The sequence below is a fragment of the Tursiops truncatus genome, chromosome 10 (assembly GCF_011762595.2).
Source record: "Tursiops truncatus isolate mTurTru1 chromosome 10, mTurTru1.mat.Y, whole genome shotgun sequence".
Classification (NCBI taxonomy): domain Eukaryota; kingdom Metazoa; phylum Chordata; class Mammalia; order Artiodactyla; family Delphinidae; genus Tursiops; species Tursiops truncatus.
The window spans coordinates 52,051,721-52,074,852 of NC_047043.1; the positions used below are offsets into that span (position 1 = coordinate 52,051,721).

The 23,132-nt window shown below is 36.5% G+C and overlaps 1 protein-coding gene across 3 annotated transcripts in view; it reads left to right on the plus strand.

The window, feature by feature from the left end:
- The window catches only part of PDCD6IP (programmed cell death 6 interacting protein), a 57,963-nt gene that overhangs the window by 19,874 nt on the left and 14,957 nt on the right, over nucleotides 1-23,132 (plus strand). For 2 of the 3 annotated variants that reach the window (XM_019946800.3, XM_019946802.3), the window contains exons 4-12: nucleotides 450-577; nucleotides 2,777-2,930; nucleotides 4,109-4,209; nucleotides 6,463-6,594; nucleotides 11,480-11,702; nucleotides 13,240-13,363; nucleotides 15,390-15,567; nucleotides 20,170-20,281; nucleotides 21,383-21,552. In XM_019946800.3, coding sequence (XP_019802359.2) covers nucleotides 450-577; nucleotides 2,777-2,930; nucleotides 4,109-4,209; nucleotides 6,463-6,594; nucleotides 11,480-11,702; nucleotides 13,240-13,363; nucleotides 15,390-15,567; nucleotides 20,170-20,281; nucleotides 21,383-21,552 — 1,322 coding nt within the window. The remainder of the gene's footprint in view (nucleotides 1-449; nucleotides 578-2,776; nucleotides 2,931-4,108; nucleotides 4,210-6,462; nucleotides 6,595-11,479; nucleotides 11,703-13,239; nucleotides 13,364-15,389; nucleotides 15,568-20,169; nucleotides 20,282-21,382; nucleotides 21,553-23,132) is intronic. The other variant, XM_019946801.3, reaches the window with a different exon arrangement.

Below are 23,132 nucleotides of genomic sequence, written 5' to 3' on the forward strand. Positions count from 1 at the left end.
TATTAGCTGGCATTCCATATCTCCTTTACCCTAGGAGGTACTTGCATTGGCATAGGTTTGTAGTAGTGAGGAACTGGTTTGAATGTCATGGGAAGATATCATTTTGAGAGAGGTGATGGAAAAATGGAAAGAATTTATTCTAATTGAATTTGAAATGACTTGAATGACTTTTCATTTTGAATCTGACTAATAGCAGTGTGGATGTAAAGGGAAGGAAAGATTAATTTATTGATCCTTGAGTTTTAGGTGATGAGAATATTGTTGTGGAAATAGATGCCTGGCAGGGCAGCTAGGAATATGGGAGTGGTATTATGCGTCAGAAAACAGGTCTGGAAACTTGTTTTTGTGCGAGCCAGTGGGATAGAGGTCATAGTATTTCTCTTTGAAACATTCGTTTTCTTTAGAACAAAAATAATCTGATAAATTTTTCCTTCTCAACTTTTTTACAGCTCTTGCAAGCCTAGGATATGAAAAGAGCTGTGTGTTGTTCAATTGTGCAGCCTTAGCTAGCCAGATTGCAGCGGAACAGAACCTGGATAATGATGAAGGATTGAAAATCGCTGCTAAGCATTATCAGGTACGCAGAACAGTAGTTACTACATAACCATCAACACTAAGTTGGATTAAATTGAAAATAATTTACGTTTAGGTTTATAAATGTTTCTTTACACACAGATGCTTTCTTGAAAAATAATGTACTTTTTAATGAATTGATACATATTTTTGAAGCCCTTAGATAAACTACTTACTTGTGGACCCAGCTCTGTTTTTCCTCACCATTGTATACCCAGCACCTAGCACAGTGCCTGGCACATAATAAAGGCTCAGTAGATGTTGGGAGAACAAATGATTAAATGTTTTGAGGTGAAATCCTTGGCAAATCCCTTTTAAATAAATGACCTCATTTAAAATATTTGTACGTTATTTTTGCATAATTTTTCTTAGACACACTAAAAATTTTTACCAGTGTCACAAAAATTAAGACCTTTTGGCAAGAAAATTTTAACTCTGAGCTTGTGGAGAGGTCATAGTTAAATGTGGTCAGATGTGTAATGTTCTTAAGTTAGCTAAATTTAGATTTTAGATACAATCATTTACTAATATGGCATATTATTTGGCGGCAGTATGTTATTTACTCAGCTTTTCTTCTTTATTTCAATTTAAAAAACAGTAAGTGATTATTGTTAAGTGATACCTGTAATTATGTTTTTATGTTTTATATTCCTTTATAATTTACAGAGTATGTTGATGTTCACATAAACTTTTTGATGCATGTTATATAATGCCATTTTCATTTTACAGACAAGGAGACTAAAGGGCAGAAGTGTTAATAAAGTGGTAGATTGGGGTTTCAGGTGTTCTGATTCCAAATTTTATGGAATTCCAAATGCTTCTTACACTGTCCCTCATGGCTCTGGAATTTGCTTGTCTCAGAGGTGGAGTTTGATCTTTCCCATTGTTTAAGTTTAGAAGAGAGGTGAAGAATGCTGTTCTAAGAAAGTGAGAGGAAAATGTACTTTAAGCACACAACATGCTCCCAATTTTAGATGGGCACAGATGACAAGCATGGTGCATATACCTTTCCTTTGTGAGGCTATAAATGGCAAATATTTTAAAATGTGAAAGTGAAATAAAATTTTATTTAATTTTCCATTCATTGTAACTCCATTAGTTGGCATGTGAAATCTTAGAGGGCATTCTGAATTATTGAGGATATGTTCCATTCTGTGAGTCACCTCTGTGATTCACAGCAGGGTCCCCTAGTGTGATGGAAAGAGATCCTAGTTACCTGTCTGGGCCGTTTGCTACCAAGAAGCTCTGTGCCCTTGGCTAAGTGCTTTAAACTCTGTAGGTCTCCAGTCCGTATTTGTGAATGAGAGACTGGATCCCTTGCAGTTCTAGTCTGTGATTCTGTGAGTTTACTAAGCAAGTCAGCTGATCACTCCTTGGAGACATTCTAGTTTTATGATACTTCATGACTGCAGCAATCATTGATGTTTACTTCAGTACAGTTAACCTTGAGTAACCAGCTCCTTAGTTGCGGCTCCAGGGCTCCTTAGTTGCGGCACATGGGCTCCTTAGTTGTGGCATGCGAACTCTTAGTTATGGTATGCATGTGGGATCTAGTTCCCTGACTAGGGATCGAACCCAGGCCCCCCCCGCATTGGGAGTGCAGAGTCTTATCCACTGCACTACCACGGAAGTGCCCCCCAGCACTTTTTAATCCCAGACTGCCACCTTTCTTTTTCCCAGGGTTATTTATTTCATAAAAGCGAAGTTATCTTAGTGTTAACCTCAGCGAAATATAATTGAGAAGAAAAATCTGATGGGGAACATGTCAGTAGGGAGCTCTGAAAGCCAAATAAAAAATCCGTAGCAATGGATAGTCATGCTGTTTCCCAGAGGACTAGGTATCAGTACTATTTAAGGTTTCCCCTAAGTATGGCATGTTTAATTATCTGAGAGATGAATTTGGGACCAAAGCAAGAGCATTTCAGAACTAAAAACATTTTAATAATGTTTTATCCCTGCCTTTGTTCTCATGTTAGTTTTGAGGGAGTATTTCTAAAAAGTTTAATCAATTTGTCCCATCAGTTTACTTTGTTTGTTACTGCACTTGACTTTAATGTACGTTAAATCTCTTGTTATTCTATAGTGTTTTAGAAAACTGTCCTTATTGTCTATAGGTCAGATGTAAGTGGTTTTGTGTGTAACAGTAGAAAATTGTCTTGCTGAATTCTTACAGATTTAAAAGAAATTCTTTTCTTTCCTCTAGTTTGCTAGTGGTGCCTTTTTGCATATTAAAGAGACGGTTTTATCTGCCTTGAATAGAGAGCCTACTGTGGACATATCTCCAGATACCGTTGGGACTCTCAGTCTTATCATGCTGGCACAGGCCCAAGAAGTATTTTTTTTAAAAGCCACAAGAGGTAATTCCAGTTTGTCCTATATTTTGTTGCATGTGAAAAGAAGTGACAGGCTTTTAAAATAAGAAGGTGATTGTAATATGTTCAACACAGAACTTTCCTCTTTGAATTTGACCCACGGATTATTGAAAATTTTCAGCTTTCCTTTTCTGACCTTAAGGTGGTATAAATGTACATTTAAGAATGTAGGCTGTGTTTGAAGTCTTTTATGAAATATATAGTTACTGTCTTAAAACACTGAAATCTGGAATAGTATTTATATAGGTTTGTAGTATGTCAAAAATTCGTTAATTCAGCAAATAAGTATTGGGTACAACTGTGTGCCAATCCCTGTGATAGGCTCTAGATAGAGTTAGCAGACAAACAAGATTTCTGTTTTCTGGAAGCTTACAATTTATTGTGGGGGAGATGATAAACAAGAAATTAAGTAGCCAAGGTAATTTTAAAGAGAGATAATTGCTGTGAAGAAAATAAGATGTGATAATGACTAGTGGTCTGGCAGTTGGGTAAGTATGTAGGGGGAGTCATGCTATTTTAGATTCATCATTCAAGAAGAGTTTCTTTGAGGAGGTCTTCTTTAAACCAGACTTAACTGATACGAAGGAGCCATTCAGGCAGAGTCCCTGGCCCTGTGAATGAGGGAATAAGAGCAATTCTTGTAAGGCTTGTGAATTAGTATGAGAGATTAGTATAAGATTGAATATGTAAGTACAGAGAAATTGAAAATAAGGGAGCAGTCCATCAGGTGGAAGCTAAATAAACTTGAAAAGTTTTTCTTTTAAAATAACAGCTTATATTGAGGTAGAATTAATAAACAATAAAATTTACCCTTTTAAAGTATACAGTTCTTTAGTTTTCAGTGTATTCAGAGTTTTGCAATAATCACCACTATCTTATTTTAGAACATTATCATTACCCCCAAAAGAAGCCCCATACCCACTGTCAGTCACTCTCCTTTCCCCTTTTCCCCCAGCTTCTAGCAACTGCTGATCTATTCTGACTCTTTGGATCTGCCTGTGGAATAATTAAGTTGTATGCAGAAGAATTGATTTCATCAATAAGAATTTTTTAAGACAAATGTACAAACTTGTGATCTCAATGTCTATACTGAGTTATTATGATATATCAGATTATTTTATATTTATTTTCATTATAATGGTCAATTTAATATTTTATTCCAGATAAAATGAAAGATGCTATCATAGCTAAATTGGCTAATCAGGCTGCAGATTATTTCGGTGATGCTTTTAAACAGTGTCAGTACAAAGATACTCTCCCCAAGGTCAGTTATTGTTTTTGTAAATACTTGGTTGTTTTGCATGTGGAAATATTTGGACTTTTTTGTGTATAAAAAGCAAATTAAAAATTATGTTTTATAAAGAAATTTGAAATTTAAGGAGCGGCATTTGAAGAGTATATTTGTAGAAACAGTTTTTTTATTTAAGATGCATGACAAATTCTCTTTCATATTTAGGGGATGCCTTTGCTTCCACTCTTTACTAAACTTATTTTTCCGAGCTAAAACTCTTGCTGGAAAATTTTGAACACCTGTCTCCAGTAATTCTATCAGATCAGGGCATTGTGTAGTTTTGAATCATTGGTTATTTGGTACAGCATGAGTACTTGAGCATGTTGATTATTCACCCTTTTAATTATTGTCCTGTTTTCTTAGAGATGAATCTTAAAGCGCAGAAACAGACATAAAGACAAAAGGAAAAGGAAACTTAACAAATTCATCCAGTACTTTGATTAGAATTAAATTTTGCCAACAGGGCTAGAAAATTGGGCTGCTGTTGGACAGCTAAGGAAAACAACCATCTAAAACCATATATCACAGGAAGTATTAATTGTTTTAATATAAACCTTTCTGAAGTGGCATTTGAAGAGACTAGTCACTGATGATCATTTGTAAATGACAAAGCAGATGATTAGACTAAGAAGTAAATTCAGAATGCTTAAAAACGGAAACTTACAGACTGAAATGTAGTATGATTCAACTGCTTTCTTTCAGAAATGTTCAAGGAATTAGTTTTGTCTGTATGATAGCAAATGATATTTGTTACATGCTCTTTTGTAGGGAAATTTATTGATTTATAAGTCATTCAGGAATCTTTATAAATTATGAAATTGCAGACAATTTTGTGGTGAAATAAAAAAGCATGTAAGTACATCAACACATTAGTCAGAATATGAGCACTAGGGAATTTGAAGATTCCTGGAGATTTAAAATTCACCAAGAGATCAGTAGAAATTTGCCCAGGACTCTTGGGTAGTAATAGTGTTGCTCTTAAAAAGAGACTTGGGATCTCCTCTCACCTTTTTTTCATCTGGAAGACCTCATGATCAGCTGCACAGTGTACCGTTACATCCTGTTGGGCCATTAGTTCAGTCCTGTCCCGGAGAGAAGAATGTCACCTACAAAGACTTGGAAACTACCTCTGCACCAATCCTGGTATTCCTTGAAAATCTCCTGTTTAAGTACCAAGTTGCTCCAGACTTACCTTGAGAACTGGCATGAGTACAGTTTGAGATTTAGATGTCTTTTATTTTTTGCCTTTTTACTAATAAATCTCATAAGATATTTTCATATTCTAGTTATAAAACTGGAATATCTGCAAGTAGTGACCCAGGAAGCTAGGAAATTATTCACTGGGAGACAGGAAAGCTCACAAGGTAGTAATTCAGTTTTTGATTCTCTTATTTTTTTGTCTAGACAGTGATTGTCTAGTATATTTCTTGGATATTATATGGCATGTACTTCCTAAAAACAATGAGGTTATAGGCTAGGATTTGACATTTTAGAAGATCCTCTACTGCTTTTTTGGTTCATGTTTTTGGATCTTCTAAAATTAATTTTGACTGGAATTTTTTTCAAAACAAATTAGGGCAAAATAGCACTTTATCATATTAGTCATTAGCTTAGTGCATTTGTCTGTTTGCTATGTGTTTTTGAGTATGTGATACTGAGTAATTTTTATATGGCTAAAAATCATCTTTATTAAAAAAGTCTCTTAGGACATGAATTTAAGAGGGAACTTACTTTACTGTCTTTTGTCTTTTAAACATGTTGAAACAGTCAGCTATAGAGCAATTTCATTAGTATATGTGAGTAATGGTGGTTTAGTTAACTCTTAAGGGCTGGGTAAGGGCTCACAAGAAAGCTTCTAAAGCCCTGTGCTTGGTATTCCTCTGTGAATGTCCATTCTACTTCTCCTTCTAATGCATGCTTTCCTTTCTTCTTTGTAAACAAAATGTTGACTTCATGGCTCAATTAAAGTGAATTGTAAAAGCTTAATTGGCTTCATTTAACAGTTAAAAAAGAAAAGAACCCAAACTTTAATTCTAATTGGAAGAAAAATACTGAATTCATTGAATCCAGTCCATGCAAAATCATGTGGTCTTCTCTGTTTACACCTGACTAACCTATCTCTAAACCATTAATGGGGTGATTCTAATTTCTGTCTCCTTTTCCTTTTTCTTCCTGCATCCCATGTTGTCTGTGGTGGTTTGTGTGGTTGGACTCTCCCCTGGTCAGTATTTTTATTTCCAGGAGGTGTTCCCTGTCTTGGCTGCAAAGCACTGTATCATGCAGGCCTATGCTGAGTACCACCAGTCTATCCTGGCAAAACAGCAGAAGAAATTTGGAGAAGAGATTGCAAGGTTACAGGTGAGTTTCTCAGAAATAAATATTTAAGTAACTTGGATTTCTCTTTTTTTTTGTTTTTTAAATAAATTTATTTATTTGTTTTGGGCCGTGTTGGGTCTTCGTTTCTGTGCGAGGGCTTTCTCCAGTTGCAGCGAGCGGGGGCCACTCTTCATCGCGGTGCGCGGGCCTCTCACTGTTGCAGCCTCTCCAGTTGCGGAGCACAGGCTCCAGACACGCAGGCTTAGTAGTTGTGGCTCACGGGCTTAGTTGCTCCACGGCATGTGGGATCTTCCCAGACCAGGGCTCGAACCCATGTCCCCTGCATTGGCAGGCAGATCCCCAACCACTGCGCCACCAGAGAAGCCCGGATTTGTCTTTTTTTTTTTAGTGAGATTCCCAAGTTTGCTCGTAAAAACCTTTCCCACTCATTTCCCCTGTCAGCAGAGTCAGGTGATTGTTTTTATTTTCTAGGCTATACCTACTGTGTGCTTTTTGAAGTCTCATATTTTATCTAAAAATTTCATGCAGAATTTGCGTTCAGTTTTCTTTTTATTTATCCATGTTTATTGTAATATAAAATACTCTAAATTAATTATATGCTCCAGAAAGGATGTGGAGTACTTAACTTGTGGCCTAGCCTTGGTCTAAATTGGATCATTACAATTCCACAGCTTGAAAAGGACAGTGGTAATAGATACATAAATAGATTTGGTAATCAGAGTATCTTCTGTGCTGTTGTATCAGCACTGGGTGTGTGAGAAACTTGATGTGACATCTGGGGCAACTTTGCAGCAGGGGTAAGGCTGTTTACATGAGTTGTTTGTATTTTGAGGGTTGGTAAGCAGAGGGTAGGAAGAGGACTGTTAAGGAAATTTAAATATGGACTGGTATTAGAAGATACATGCAAGTCTTATTTAGGAAGTTCAGTTTAATTAGTCTTTTCATGAGAAAAGAAACCCAAGTTTTATAAAAAATAAAATGTATGCTTGTATTATGTTCCACACCTCCACACTGACAAAATCAGAGACGGGCACACTCAGATTATCAAACATACTTTATTTTTCCAGGGATTCACTTTGATTGTAATAACTTAGCATCATATGAAAGCATTATATGAAAATGCTTCTGAGAAAGGGGTTTCTGGGGGAGAGATTTTTTTCAGGGTAGCATATTTAAAGTATTAGGAGTACTAGGAGTTTTGACTGAAAGAAGAACACACAACATAAGAGTTGGAGTTTAAGTTTTATTCAGGGACTTTACTGAGGACTGTGGCCTGGGAGACAGCCTCTCAGTAGCTCTGGGGAACCACTCTGAAGAGGTAGGGGAGAAACCAGCTTATATATGATTTTGGCTAAGGAATATGTACAATCGGTCAGGCTTACGCCTCAGTAACATTACTGTTAGTCACAAAGAACAGATATCTCAAGTTAATGATTTTAGTGCTTTTCTATGTATGGGAAGATGTGGGAATCTGGGTTCATTAAAATTCTTCCTGAGATACGCATCTAACTGTCTAAGGGGCCTGTTTTTCGAAAGCATAGAGTGCCTCATCTTGTTTTTCATCCTGAATTCCTCTCTCAGGGAGCAGTGTTGGTCAGCCACTGCAGTGGATAATGACTGGGTGATGAGCACTGCTGTTTGTTTTACAGAAGTTTAGCTTTTTTATTTTGGGGGAATTCTGGGACTATTATATTCAAATAAGCCTTTATTCTCTATAAACCAGTTATATAAGAGCCTCTTTTGAAATTTTAATCTAATTTTTAAAACCCCTCTGGAAAAAGGAAACTTTCAAACTCACATAACAAGAGATGAAGACTTTTTTCAGTTATAGACACACAAGAGTTTATAACTTCAGTTTTACACCTTTAGTCATAGGTCAGAAGTTAACATATAAAACACAAATACTTACTGATTCATATCTCCAAGGGCTGTTCCTCTTTCCATGAAGTATGAGATATTTTTCTACTTGATTTGAGCTCAGAAATAGGCAAACAGAACAAAACAGACAAAAAAGTTGACCAGCAAGTCATATTCTCCATAGTCTCTCCTGCCCCATGTACCTGATGGTTGCACCATTCAATCAGCTTTGCAATCATTGTTAACAATAATGGGGACAAGCTTATTAGTCACGAGCAAACCAGATATAAAAACAAAATCACAAGAGTCAGGAATATCACAACAGTAGGTAAAATAACAAAGGGAAAATTGTTGCTTGTGATTCACTTCTGGGGCCAAGAAAAGTTGAACCTGGACTTACACAGCTCATGAAGTGTGCTTATTGGACAGTGCAGTTCATTTGGCTTCAGAAGGTGGGTCCACTTGATCATCCTGGTGGAGTCTCTAAAGCTGCCAAGGTATGATCTTCAAAAAGACATAAAAAACAACATAGGCTTGAAGTGTCCAAGTCCACTTATATGCAGGTTTATTTCAGTGAATAAATATTTGGCTCTCCGTATCTTCACGTTCTGAATTTATGGATTCAACCAAATGCTGGTCGTGTGCTATGTTTAATCTGCAGATGCAGAGTCTCTGGGTACGGAGGGCCAACTGTGGGACTTGAGAATTTGGATTTTGGTGTCTGTGGCAGATCCTGGAACCAATCCCCCGCAGATACTGAGGGATGACTCTATATAGATTAAAAAAAGTGACTCAGATAGAATGAATACATACATACATACAATAAATGAATTTGTTTAATTCATTAATGAGGGACCTAATGAGAGGATAAAACTGATTTTGTGAAAGTATTGTTTTTTTCTCTGTTATGATAGTAGCTTGTAGATATTAAGGAGATTGTTTATGCTTCTGTATGAATTTTATTTAAGTATTTACTATGGAAAATTTCAAAAATATATATATAAAAGTAAGAATCATCAAATATCCATTACCCAGCTTCAGTGATTATCAATATTTTGCTTTGCGTTTCATGTTTCCCCTTCCCCTCTTATTTTTTTGGAGTATTTTCAGCTGTCTTATGTATCATTTCATCCTTAAGTTACTTCAGTATATGTAAGTCTTAAAAAAATTAAAACCACAATGTCATCCGATCTAGCACAATTAATACTAATTAATAATTAATTCTAGTAATCTAATAGTATCCAAACATAGTTTAGCTTTCGCTGATTTTTTGTAAAATGTGTTTTTACAGTTGGTTTGTTCAAATTGAGGATTCATACATGGTCTTCATGTTGCATTTGGTTGATATGTCTCATAAATTTTTAATTTGTAATGGCCTCTGCTCCCCAACTGCCATGTTGAATTGTCCTCACTTTTTCTTGTTTTGTATGTTTCTTACACTGATTTCTGTGATGTCTGTTATCTCTTTCATGTTCCTTGCATAAATATTACAGTCTTCCTTAAACTATTTTCGTATTTTCTTCACTTTCTTTCCTGAGTTCTGCAGGTCCCATTTCACATTTTCTTGCTATCTGTCACCCACTGTTATCTGGGCCATCTGGTCCTCTGTTCGTATTTGGTGTGTCTTTGGTACTGTGATTGCATCCTTAAGTTTTCAGCTTATTTTAGTTTTTTTAGTATGCTGTGTTCTTTGCTTTGTGGCAATATTTCTTTCTTTCTTTCCTTTTTTTTTTTGGCTGTGCTGCGAGGCTTGCGGGATTTTAGTTTCCCGACCAGGGATTGAACCCGAGGCCACAGCAGTGAAAGTGCGAGTCCTAACCACTGGACTGCCAGGGAACTCCCTGTGGCAACGTTTCTTCAGTGAATTTTCATTATCTGTTGGAAAGTTAAACTGCTCTTTTTCATCCTTTTCCTTATGGTTTCTTAGTGTTGAGGCAGATGGGATGCCTTTTCAGTCACTTGTGTTTGAATGAGCTTGATTTTAGTCGGGGAATAGCAAGAGGTTCCTGCAGGGTATCTTTCCCAGCCTCCTTGTATAGGGCCCTTCCTCCTCTCCTCCTCTCTGCTTCTCAAAGTCTGGTGTAGGAAGGATTCCACTTCTGTGCCTGTATTTCCCTGAGTTCCTCACAGCCTTTGCTTTTCCAGGTGATGCATCTACTTTCAGAGTTTGTATTTTGTTGACATTTTCTGAATGCTCATCCCCTTTCCTCTTTCTCCCCACTTTCAGTCCTCTGTTCTGCTTCCCCCAGCATCCCTGCCCTTGTAATTATCTGTAATTATCTGGACTCTCAACCACTGCACCACCAGGGAAGCCCGATAAAGGCTTTTAAATACAATATTTAAGAGGTTTTATATCTTTCTGGCAAATTGGAAAGTGTTTTATATTGAATTTATCCCTAATAATGCTTTGACTTTATTGTCTATTTTATCTGGTGTTACTATACCTAACACCACCTGAGTAATTTGAACCCTAACTTTATGTGAGGCATGTGTTCATCTTATGTATCACAAGGGCAGCCTTTAAAGAAAAAATTCCTATTGGTGCTGACACAGCATGCTTCCTTGTTGATTTCCTATGTTGCATAATTTTTTTCTGACTCACCCTTTTCATCACGGGTATAGCCCTTTGAGGTTACTGCCTTCATGTGGAGCGTGAAAGGGATGTTTCTTAGTTTTCTGTCTTATGTAGTTTCAAGACCCGTGTCTTAAGTCTCCCTGAGGGCTTTTAATGCATTTTAATAGCTCGTCCTTTGGGTACAGAAATACCCAACAGCCAGAGCCAGCTTTCCTCAATGTCAGTTTATAGTTTTGATTTCTTTTATTTTCTTGGTAATTCATTCATGTCTTTAAAGGGATATCTGCTCTGTATTATTCTTCATTTTTGATATTTTGGTATTTTGTGATGGGAGAATTTCTAGGCTGTTCTGTTGACCACATTTCTAGTAATGCCAATCCTCAAAGATTTTTTTAAAAAAACAGTGCTTGGATACCTGGTTGAAAAAAAGAAAGAAAATATTCTCTCTTTTTCTTTTTACATTTTCTTAACTAGCATGCGGCAGAATTGATTAAAACAGTGGCATCTCGCTATGATGAATATGTCAATGTGAAGGAATTTTCTGACAAAATCAACCGTGCCCTTACTGCAGCAAAGAAGGATAATGACTTCATTTATCATGATCGAGTTCCAGACCTTAAAGATCTAGACCCTATTGGCAAAGCCACACTTGTGAAATCTACGCCAGTCAGTGTACCCATCAGCCAGAAATTCACTGGTATGTCAAACTGTTCAGAGGCACTTTAATCTTACTTATTTTTTCTGCAATTTAATCTACTTTTTGTAGCTAAAATCACATAATTGGCGATTGTGTGCTTTGAATATAATTTGCTTTCATGTTGTTCAAAGTGAATAAGAGAATAAAAATTACAGTGAAATTTTAAGATGGAAAGTAAATGGTAGTAAAGCATGAAGTATATATACAACAGAGTCAGAAAACTTGAAACTGTGTCTGAGTAATGATAACGACCTCAGTGAGCATTTGTCTTTATGTTAACATTTGTTATTTAAGATTCTGCTAATAAAAATAAACATACATAAATACGACTTTAAACATATAAACTTCTGGAGTCATGGTTGTATCAAATGTTATAATATCCTTGAATATTGTAGGTATATGCAATATTATGGTAGCCTCTAGCTGAGATGCCAAGGATAATATTCTAAGTTATTGGGTGGTTATTTTACAGTTGGCCATCTGTATCTATGGTTCCACAGCCATGAATGCAAGCAACTGCTGATTGAAAAATATTCACATACAACATTTCCAGAAAGTTCCAAAAAGCAAAACTTGAATTTGCCATCCTCTGGCAACTATTTACATAGCATTTACATTGTATTAAGTATCATAAGTAAGCTAGAAATGATTTAAAGTATTTGGGAGGATATGTGTAGGTTATATGCAAATACTGTGCCTTTTTGTGTGTGTGTGTGTGTGTTACATGGGCCTCTCACTCTTGTGGCCTCTCCCGTTGCGGAGCACAGGCTCCGGATGCGCAGGCTCAGCAGCCATGGCTCACGGGCCCAGCTGCTCTGCGGCATGTGGGATCCTCCCGGACCGGGGCACGAACCTGTGTCCCCTGCATCGGCAGGCGGACTCTCAACCACTGTACCACCAGGGAAGCCCCTGTGCCATTTTTTATAAGGGACTTGGGCATCCACGGATTTGGTATCTGCTGGGGGTCCTGGAAGCAATCCCCCCAGATACCAAGGGATAACTGTACTTATTTAACAAACACAAAGTGTCTACCATGTACCAGAAACTCTTTTCAGCACTTTACAAATATTAGCTCATTTATTTCTCAGAACAACTCCATGAGACAGGTACTATTATTATCCCCATTTGACTGATAAGGATACTGATGCAGAGTGGTTAAGTCATTTACCCAAGGTTACAGAACCAGGAAATGGTAGAGCTGGAAACCATAGCACTGTGGCCCACTCAGTCAGTTTCATCAACAAATAAGCATTGTTTTCTCCTGTGTAGATCTTCACCAAAGATCCTTTAAACTTAATGACTAACACATCTTTAAAAGCTAAGAAAATTAAGTTCAAAGAAGAAGCTTTCGTTATCATTGTCCACGAATATGGTGGTCTAAAAATTCTCTTCATCGTATTTTCAATAGTGATTTAGTTTTGTTCTTTAAATATTTGTAGACTTTTAATGTGAATATTGGAAAGGAAATATGAGTAGTCTCTTTACAGTTTGAGTTTTTGTCTTAAAATTTTCTTGAAATTTTAATTCCTAATTTTAGATCTGTTTGAGAAGATGGTTCCTGTGTCAGTGCAGCAGTCTTTGGCTGCCTGTGGTCAGAGGAAAGCTGATTTAGTTAACAGATCAATTGCTCAAATGAGAGAAGCCACCACTTTGGCAAATGGGTGAGTAGAGCTTAACTTTCATAAATTTATCTCTAAAGTTCTGATGTTTTCTGATTGATTATTTATGAACGTTGTAGTTTTCTGAGCTCAGAGCTGAATGTCAAGGATATTTGAAATAACAAATACAGACACACACACATTTCTTGGGGACACTATATTTACTGAACCCTGGCAAATATATTATAGTTGGAAGAAATTTAATTACTGAAACAAAGTGAAAATATTTGACCACTAATTTGTATTTTAGGGGATATTTATTTGAGGGAAATGTGAAGTAGAACTGAACTTTCAAGGTTAAGATACATGTACGTTCAGTATTCTGAAACAGTTTTTGTTTTTGGTGGATTGAAGCTAAGAAAATAATACGTTGTTTTAAAAAATATATTAAGTATAATTTTCACACCATAAAATACACCCATTTTAAGTGTATAGTTCAATTCTTTTTGATAAATATGTATACCCATGTAACTACCACCATCATGATCAAGATAGAGAACATATCCATCACCCTAAAAAATTCCCTCATGCCTTTCCATTCAATTCCTCCTCCTCTACCCTCTAGCCACTTCTGATCTGCTCCCTGTCACCATAGGTTAGTTTTACCTTTTATACAATTTAATATAAATGTAATCATTATAGCATGTGCAATATGTACATGACAGTATATAGTATATTATATACAGTAAATAGTACATTATATATGATATATATTGATAGTACATTATATACAGTGTATAGTATTGCTACAGTATGTATAATATGCAATACTTGCAGTATGCACAGCATGTAACAGTATATATTAAAAACTTCGTTCACTTAGCATAATCTATGTTTTATGCATCAGTTTGATTCTTTTTATTACTGAGCAGTATTCCTTTTTATGGTTAAATAGTTTGTTAATTCTTTCACCTTTTAATGGACGTTTCAGTTGTTATGAACATTGATGTACAGATCTTTGTGTGGACATGTTTTATTTCTCTTGGGTAAGTAACCTAGGATTAGAATTGCTGAGTTGTATGGTTAGTGTATGTTTAACTTCACATGAAATGTCCAGATGGTTTTCCAAAGTCATTGTTCCTGCACTGTGTGAGAAATGCACTTGCTCTGCATCCTCATCAGAATTTAGGATTGTCAATCTCTTTAATTTTAGCCATTTTAGTGTTTGTGTAGCAGTATCTCATAGTGGTTTAATTTTCATTCGCCTGATGACTGACGATGTTGAGCAACTCTTCATGTGCTTATTAGCCATTCATATATCTTTGTGAAGTGTCTGTTGAAATCTTTTTGCTCATTTTTAGAAACTGAGTTTTTCTTCTTAATAATTTTTAAAGAGTTCTTTACATATTTTAGAGGCAAGTCCTTTATCAGAAATGTTACTGAGAATTTTTTCCTAGTCTTGTTTGCTTTTTCATGTTTTTAATTTTGATGAATGCATAGGTTTTGACCTCATTTTACCTTTTCCAGTGAGAAAGCAACATAAGTTTACTCCAACATCCCCTCCATTATGTAAATGAAATAATAGAATAATAGTTATTGTGCCACAAAACAGAACAGATGAAGATGCTGTGTTAATACATAGACCAACTATGTACTCTTGAAATTTTGCTTAGATGATATGAAATTATAACCATTTTGTGTATTACTTCTGTTTTGTCACTGACAGTATATCAGGATTGTGATAAAAGATTGCATTTTCAAAATAGAATTTTTGACTTTTAATTACTTAGACTGAAAGAAGTTAAATTTACCTGTGAGCCAAAGGTATCTAGTATATTTTAATGCATATTTCTTACCTTTTAGGTTTCAGTTCTGAACTGTGAACCTAACTTAACTCTTTAATGATTTTGTTTTAATTTTTTCAATCACTGATTTTCTGTTTTTCCTCTATTTTTGCTTTATGTTTCCATTGACAGGGCTTACCCACTTTTTTGGAGTGCTAACTCTGCTGCTATTGATTTGGATACAGGACATCAGTGTTTTAAAGGAGGATTAGACCTCTAGATGACATACTATCTCATTTTTTCAGGGTGTTAGCTTCACTTAATCTTCCAGCAGCAATTGAAGATATATCTGGAGATACTGTACCTCAGTCTATACTGACTAAGTCCACATCTGTGATTGAACAGGGAGGCATCCAGACTGTTGATCAGTTGATCAAAGAGCTACCTGAACTTCTACAAAGAAATAGAGAAATCCTAGATGAGGTATGTTTTAAGAGATTTGCTTTTCAAGTAAAAACTTTTCAACCCTGTGGTGTCCAGCAGGGATTAGGACTCAAGGCTTCTTCCTATTGGGTTTCACAAGGTAGCACTCATCATTTAGGTGACTTTGCTGTGGCCCAGACAGAGTCTGCTCTTCAGCCTCAAGAGGAATTCTGATTGAGTGAAAATGGGGTCATATGTGTCTTAAGGGTATATAAATGCACATTACTGAAGCTCGTACGACCATTGTGTAAAACTAGTATACTGTGAGAAATTACTGTCACACAAACTGTTCAAGCTTTTCATAATTAATGATTTTTTTTTTCCTATGAAAGATTAGGTCTCTGGTGAACAACGAATCAGACTAAGGAAGTTAGGCTATCAAATGTTTTATAAGCCGACTATACCTATCTTTTAGTAGAAAGGAGATTTTATCAATAAGAATGGAACACTCAAGTTTTTTGGCTAAAGACAACTATTTGCCAATGTTATTCTCCTTTTACTGTGCTTTCACCTCTTTCCCCTAATTGATACATTTGTTTCTTTAGCTATAAATATATTCAGGCTGGTTATTTTGGCTTCTGTCAGTTTAGGAGTCACATCTTTTTTAGGTGTAGGTGACTTCTGTTCTCAATGCTTTAATTCATATTTTGATCTTTCAGTTAACTATCAGAGGATGTTGTATTTACATCATATCCAAGTACTTTGGGGGCAGAGATGACAGTGTGAACCTTGGGGATAAGAATATGTACCTTCCAGGGTTATTTAAAGGATTAACTAAAATAAAACAAATATTAATGTGAAAAAAAGCTCATCTTATAATTAAGGAAAAACTGGCTTTATTAGTGTATATGATATGTCTGTTTTCTGCCTATCTTAATATGAGGTATTTTTATTTATTTTATTTGATGTTCCTAACAGCCTTATGAGTCAGAGTCACTGTTATTCTGTCAGTTGTACTTGGAGAGTCTCATTTTAAGTAAGTTGTTAGTTGTGAATCTGATACTGTTTTTGAGTGTTTATCTCTGTGGTTGCAAATTTAATTTTAGTCTTGATTTTGAGAAAATTTAAAGTGTCCACTAATTTATTTTTTAAATGATAAATTTATCTTGCTTGGGTTTCCCTGGTGGCGCAGTGGTTGAGAGTCCGCCTGCCGATGCAGGGGACACGGGTTCGTGCCCCGGTCTGGGAAGATCCCACATGCCGCGGAGCGGCTGGTCCCGTGAGCCATGGCCACTGAGCCTGCGCGTCCGGAGCCTGTGCTCCGCAACGGGAGAGGCCACAACAGTGAGAGGCCCGCGTACCGCAAAAAAAAAAAAAAAAAAAAAATTTATCTTGCTTGGGAGCTGTTGGGCCTTTTCCATCTTAGATTCATGGATTCTGTTTCTTCAGTTACTCTTTTTTCCTCCATTCTCCTAATGAATTCCTGTTAGATTGATTGTGGTGCTTCTGGGTCAGTTCTTCACATCTCTCTCTTTTTTAAAAAAAATAATTAATTAATTTGACTGCACTGGGTCTTAGCTGCGGACTCGGGATCTTTGTTGCCACCTGCGAGATCTTCATTGCAGCCTGCAGGATCTAGTTCCCTGACCAGGGATCGAACCCAGGCCCCCTGCATTGGGAGCATGGAGAGTTAACCACTGGGCCACCAGGGAAGTCCCACACCTCTTAAAGTTTCTATTACGTTTTCTCTTTGTGCTCTTGTTCTTTCTGGGAGGTTGTCTCAGGCTAGCCATCCAGCTTATTAATTGGCTGTTTAGCTGTGCCTTATTGTTTTTTCCCCCATATTTTTCATTTCCAAGATGCCTGATTGGTTCTTTTAATAAATCACCTATATTAATCTCACAACTACATGTGTCTTTTTTTTGAGATAAAATTCACATAACATAAAAGTTCACCATTTTAACCTCTTTAGACTTTTAGTACATTCACAGTATTGGTGAACACGAACACAATCTGATTTCAGAACATTTTCATCACCCCCAAAAGAAACCCTGTACCCATTAACTCCTCATGGAGTTGAGTCACTCCTCATTCTCCCTTTCCTCTTGCTCTTGGCAACCACAAATCTAATTTCGGTTTCTATAGATTTATTTATTCTGGACATTTCAGATAAACAGAATCATGCCTTTGGAGTGTTTTTGTCATAAAAGCGTGTTGGATTTTGTCAAATATTTTTTCTGTATCTCGATGATTATATGGGTTTTTTCCCCTTCATTTTACTAATACAGAGTATTACATTAATTGATTCTTAGATGTGAACCACCCTTGTATTCCTAGTATATCCCACTTTGTCATGGTGTAGAATCTTTTTTTTTTTTTTTTTTTTGCGGTACATGGGCCTCTCACCGCTGTGGCCTCTCCCGCTGTGGAGCACAGGCTCCAGACACGCAGGCCCAGCGGCCATGGCTCACAGGTCCAGCTGCTCCGCGGCACGCGGGATCCTCCCTGACCAGGGCACAAACCTGCGTCCCCCACATTGGCAGGCAGACTCCCAACCACTGCGCCACCAGGGAAGCCCTAGAATCCTTTTAATGTGCTGCTGGATTTGGTTTGGTAGTATTTTGTTGAGCATTTTGCATTTATATTCATAAAGGATATTGGTCTGTAGTTTTCTTGTTGTGTCTTTGACTTTCAACTTGTGTGTCCTTATGGTTGTGTCTTTTGTAAATGGCGCATAGTAAGGTTTTTCCTTTTCTTTTAGTTTGACAATCTTCATCTCTGTTTGTAGAGGGTTAAATCCGTATATATTAGCTGTGATTATTCATATATTTGGAATCATGTTCTTCTATATATTTTGCATTTTCTACTTGTCTCACTCTTTTGATTTCCTTCTTTTTTTGTCCCTCTTCACCCTTAAGTTTTCCTGGTTTTATTGAGTTTCCTCCATTTCTTTCTTTTTTCTTTTCTTTTTAACAGCAAGGAAGTTGTACACTTATTTTTCTTCTTTAAAGTTCATTATTATGTGTCTGGGTGTGGGTTTATTTTCATTTAAATTGCTTGATATTCTGTTGGATCCAGTGAATTTGAGGAGTTGTGTCTTTCATCCATCCCAGAAAGTTCTTAGTTTTCACTTCTTTCAATATTGCTTTTTCCCTATTCTCATTATTATCTCTTTCTGGATCTCTGATGTTGAATCTTCTCCCTTTATTTTCCAGGTCTTCTAACCACTTGTATTTTCTGTTGCGCTGTGCTTCATCTTGTGTGATTTCTTCTGGTCAGTCTTACAGTTCACTTGTTCTCTTCAGTTATATCTCAGCAGTTTTTAACTATCCATTAACTTCCTAACTTTTTCATTTTATTTTTTTCATTTCCAGAAATTTTATTTGGTTCTTTTTCAATTCTTCTCATTCTCTTTCTCCTGTCATACTTTTATCTCTTATTCTAAATGTAGTAAATATATTTATTTTATTTTCTTTATTTTATCATCTTAGTATCTGTGGTCTTTGTGGTTTGGTTTCATGATTTGTTATTTTTGCTGATTTTTTGCTAATTGTGGTTTGTTCCTCTTATTTCAGTGTTTTTTGTTTTGTTTTTGTTTTGTTTTGGTGTGTTCCTGTATTTTAAGACTGTTAATTTGGAGGGTTTTTTCTTTCTTTTTTTTTCTTTGTGGTTAATCTTTTACTCTGAAATTCATCTTAGGACTTTGTGTCACACAGGTTTTATGATTTTCAGTTCTAAGTTCCCTTCTCTTGGGCAGTTTTCCTTTTTAAAAATTTGTCCACCGAGTGTCACCCATTTGGAAGTGACCCAGTTTGAGGGAAGATCATGCCCTTGATCTAACCTCCTCCTCTTATTAACTCCACCTGTGTTTCTTGTCTCCTATTCATGTTCTGTTAAATTCACACTCTAAGCCATTAGAGAATGTGTAGGAGGTGAACTAGGGACAGTAGGCCAGTTCTACCTTGTGGCGTTTTTATATGGTTCACTAGTTAAGGATGATTTTTACCACTTCTAGAGAATTGTAAAAAAAAAAAAGGAGAAGAATATTTGACAGAAACTATAGTCCATAGAGCCTAAAATATTTACCCTAATGTTTGACACAAAAGTTTGCAGACCTCTGCTCTAAGCTATCAGGAATTAGCAGATACCATTGACTCTAGCACTTGTGTCCATTGGTGGATTAGCACTTGTGTTTCAGGCGCTCTACTATCCTGTCCTCTCAGCTGTGCATTAGAAAGGCATTTTTTATATGTTAATTTTCAGTTTGTTGTATTGGGAGTGAAGTCTAAATCTTTTATTTTCATGAATTAATCAGTTTTCTCTGTTTTGTTTATGGCTTCAGTGGTCTAAAGGCTTTCTATTTGTTTTCATCTTAAAAACATCTTTGTTCAAAGTAGTCTTGGTACATGGATGTGCATAATCTCTTAGTCTTCTTAATTTTACTGAGTAAGGTAATGGCTAACCTAGTCTTAAATTTTTACAAGATTTTTTGTTAAATATAACTTGGGTTTCTGCAGCAGAAATTATTGTACTAATTTATATTCTAACCAGTACTGTAGGAGCTCACTAATTCTCACCTGTATTGAGTATGATCATTTAAAAACTGTTTTAAATTTTTTACACCAGAAATATTTCATTGTTGCTTTACCTTCTTTTTAAAAGTCATTAAGACTGTTGGATGAAGAAGAAACAACTGACAATGATTTAAGAGCAAAATTCAAGGAACGCTGGCAAAGGACGCCATCCAATGAACTCTATAAGCCCTTAAGAGCAGGTAAGAATGTGCATAAATGACTTTGACTTGAGTAAGTTCTCAGTTTGGATCTACGTTTTTTGCTTGATTGAAGTAGGCTCTGATGTAAACGTGTTTTTATTGAAATTGCTATTATGAAAATCCAGGTGTTTTTCTTCAGTTCCGTGTAAGACAAAAAATAACAAAGGTAATCGACGTTCATTATGAGAAGTTCGAATTCTTAAGAAAGTAAAAATTAAAATGATCCTGTAATACTCTTTTCCTATTCCAAGCTCTATGCATATTTTAAAAACATAAATGATATGATATTATATATATGGTTTTGTAATTTCATTTCACTTAGTAGTGGATAGTAAAAGATGAGTTTTAACAGTTAACCTGAAACCAAATTGTTACTATTTTTTTATTTTTTTTTTGCGGTACGCGGGCCTCTCACCGTTGTGGCCTCTCCCGCTGCAGAGCACAGGCTCCGGACGCGCAGGCTCAGCGGCCATGGCTCACGGGCCCAGCCGCTCCGCGGCATGTGGGATCCTCCCGGACTGGGGCACGAACCCACGTCCCCTGCATCGACAGGCGGACTCTCAACCACTGCGCCACCAGAGAAGCCCCAAATTGTTATTTTTAAGACTTTGAATGTTAAGATTTTGATGTCTAGACTTGTTTTATTTCTCTGTAAAAGTAATTAATACTATTGAGATTTTTCTAAAAATATATCCGCCTTTCTTTTAAGTCAGATTTAAGGAGTGATCCTTTGAGAGAGGAATACTTTTGAAATAAGTTGTAACAATTTTTGGAGTAAATGTTATCTTTCTATATTCACAAGTTGTAGGAAAAGATTAGACTAATGTCGATTGGCTTTTATTTGGTGGACAGTAACCGCAAATGTATTTTAAGGTATAACTGTGCTTTTGCTTTATAATTGATTTTGTCATTTTTCCAAAACCGAAAATGCAAAGACTAATAGGAGCTCAGTTTCTGTTATGTAGTGAATTGGGACTTATCGAAGGGGGAAACGAGTAAAGTTGGAGAACAGAATTAAAAGCACAACCAGCTCATATACATTACTGTTAAAATCAGTACTGTGCTCTGGTAACATTTTTTTTTTTTTTTTTCCCTCCACAGAGGGAAGCAACTTCAGAACTGTTTTGGATAAAGCTGTGCAAGCAGATGGACAGGTGAAAGAGCGTTACCAGGCTCACCGGGACACCATTGCACTTCTGTGTAAGCCGGAGCTGGAGCTGAATGCTGCCATCCCGTCTGCTAACCCAGCGAAGACCATGCAGGGCAGCGAGGTGAGGACATGCATTTTGATGTGGGTGATCATTTGCTTATGAAAACTATGTTCAAGTCATTATATACAATGAATTACCAATTTTTTTTCTTAACTGGCATCTTTTTAAAAATGCTGATGTACATTGAGGTGGTTGTTTTTAGAGTAGCATGATATATACACCGTGTAAAAAGTAATTATATTAATAATACTACTGTCCTGTAGTAATAATTTCCATTTATTGAATGCCTCCTATGAACTGGGTACTGTATTCTAGGTACCTCATATGTTCACAGGTTTAATTCAAATTTTATAAAAGGGAGAGGCTTGGAAGTATAGGAACTTCCTTGAAGTGGAAGGACTGGATTGGCCAGATACTCTTCTGACCACAGATTCTTTGTTTCTTACATCATTCTATACCACTTTCCACCATATTCCACTGGGAGTACCTCTGAAGGGAAAGTTGTCAAGGTGTGCTTGTTAATCTAATAAATGGATAACGTCATCATGACATTTCTGCTGGTGACAGGAAGGAGAAAATCAGTAGTGGGGCGTGTGATTCGCTAAGTCCCAAAAGGGGAGTGTGGGCTGAACACTGTGAAGTTGTGTAGGAGGATAAGAGGAGACCCGAAGCACACAGGAAAATAAGCCAAAGGGCAAGAGATAGCGCTGAAAACTTCTTGAAAAAGGTGAATTTCCTGGAATAGTAGTTCTCAGAAGTTATCACTATCATTCCTTATTTGTCTTTGCACAGAAACATTTCATGTATTTACTCAGCCAAGACTTAATGGATAGCTACTGTGTAAGGCACTATGCTAGATGCACATAATAACCAGCCTTTACCTTCAATTCACGATCCAGTGTGGAAGATGAGACGTATACAAGGATTACTGTAATACAGGGTAGAAATTGAAAAGTGTTGCAACTACACTGTGAGAATTTAGGTGACGAAGTAGTTATGTTTCAGCATTTGGAGCTCCTTAAGCTTAGGAGGCTTAAGAAATTGGCACTTTATGAGAACAGTAGACAGGCAGGAACGTGGACGTGTGTAGGATCCGAGAAGATTGAGTGAGTGGGTGTGTCCAGAGCAGTTTCTGAGGTTCTGTGGAAGCAGCCCCCGAAGTGAAGAGAAGACGGCGCTGGTGGATGGGCACAGAGCCTGCGTCTCAAGGCAGGGGTGCCTGAGGGAACAGTGACTGTCAGTTAGATGCTTTGAGGACGTGGGGGAGAAAAGGAAGGTGGTTAGAAGATTAACTTGTGAAGAACAGAGCCTGCAGACCCATAGAACAGCAACACTTTCTGGCCCCTTTTTATTTTAGAAAAAAACATCTGTTTAGTATCTTCGTTTTTTCTTTTTAGTGTCACATGCATGACTCAGAACTTATAGGGCTTTTGTCCTTTTATTCTCCTGCTTTCTATAGAAAAGCAAAAATGGTTCTTGCTAAGCAAAATCAGAATGAGCATATACTGATATGTTATTTTATTCAGTAATAGCTGCTTTGTTAATTCACAGTGGTATTACATAGGGGAAGAAAACTTTTATAGTCAATATGAAGTTATTTTACTGAAACTAGATTTTCTGCATAGAGGTAATCAACAATT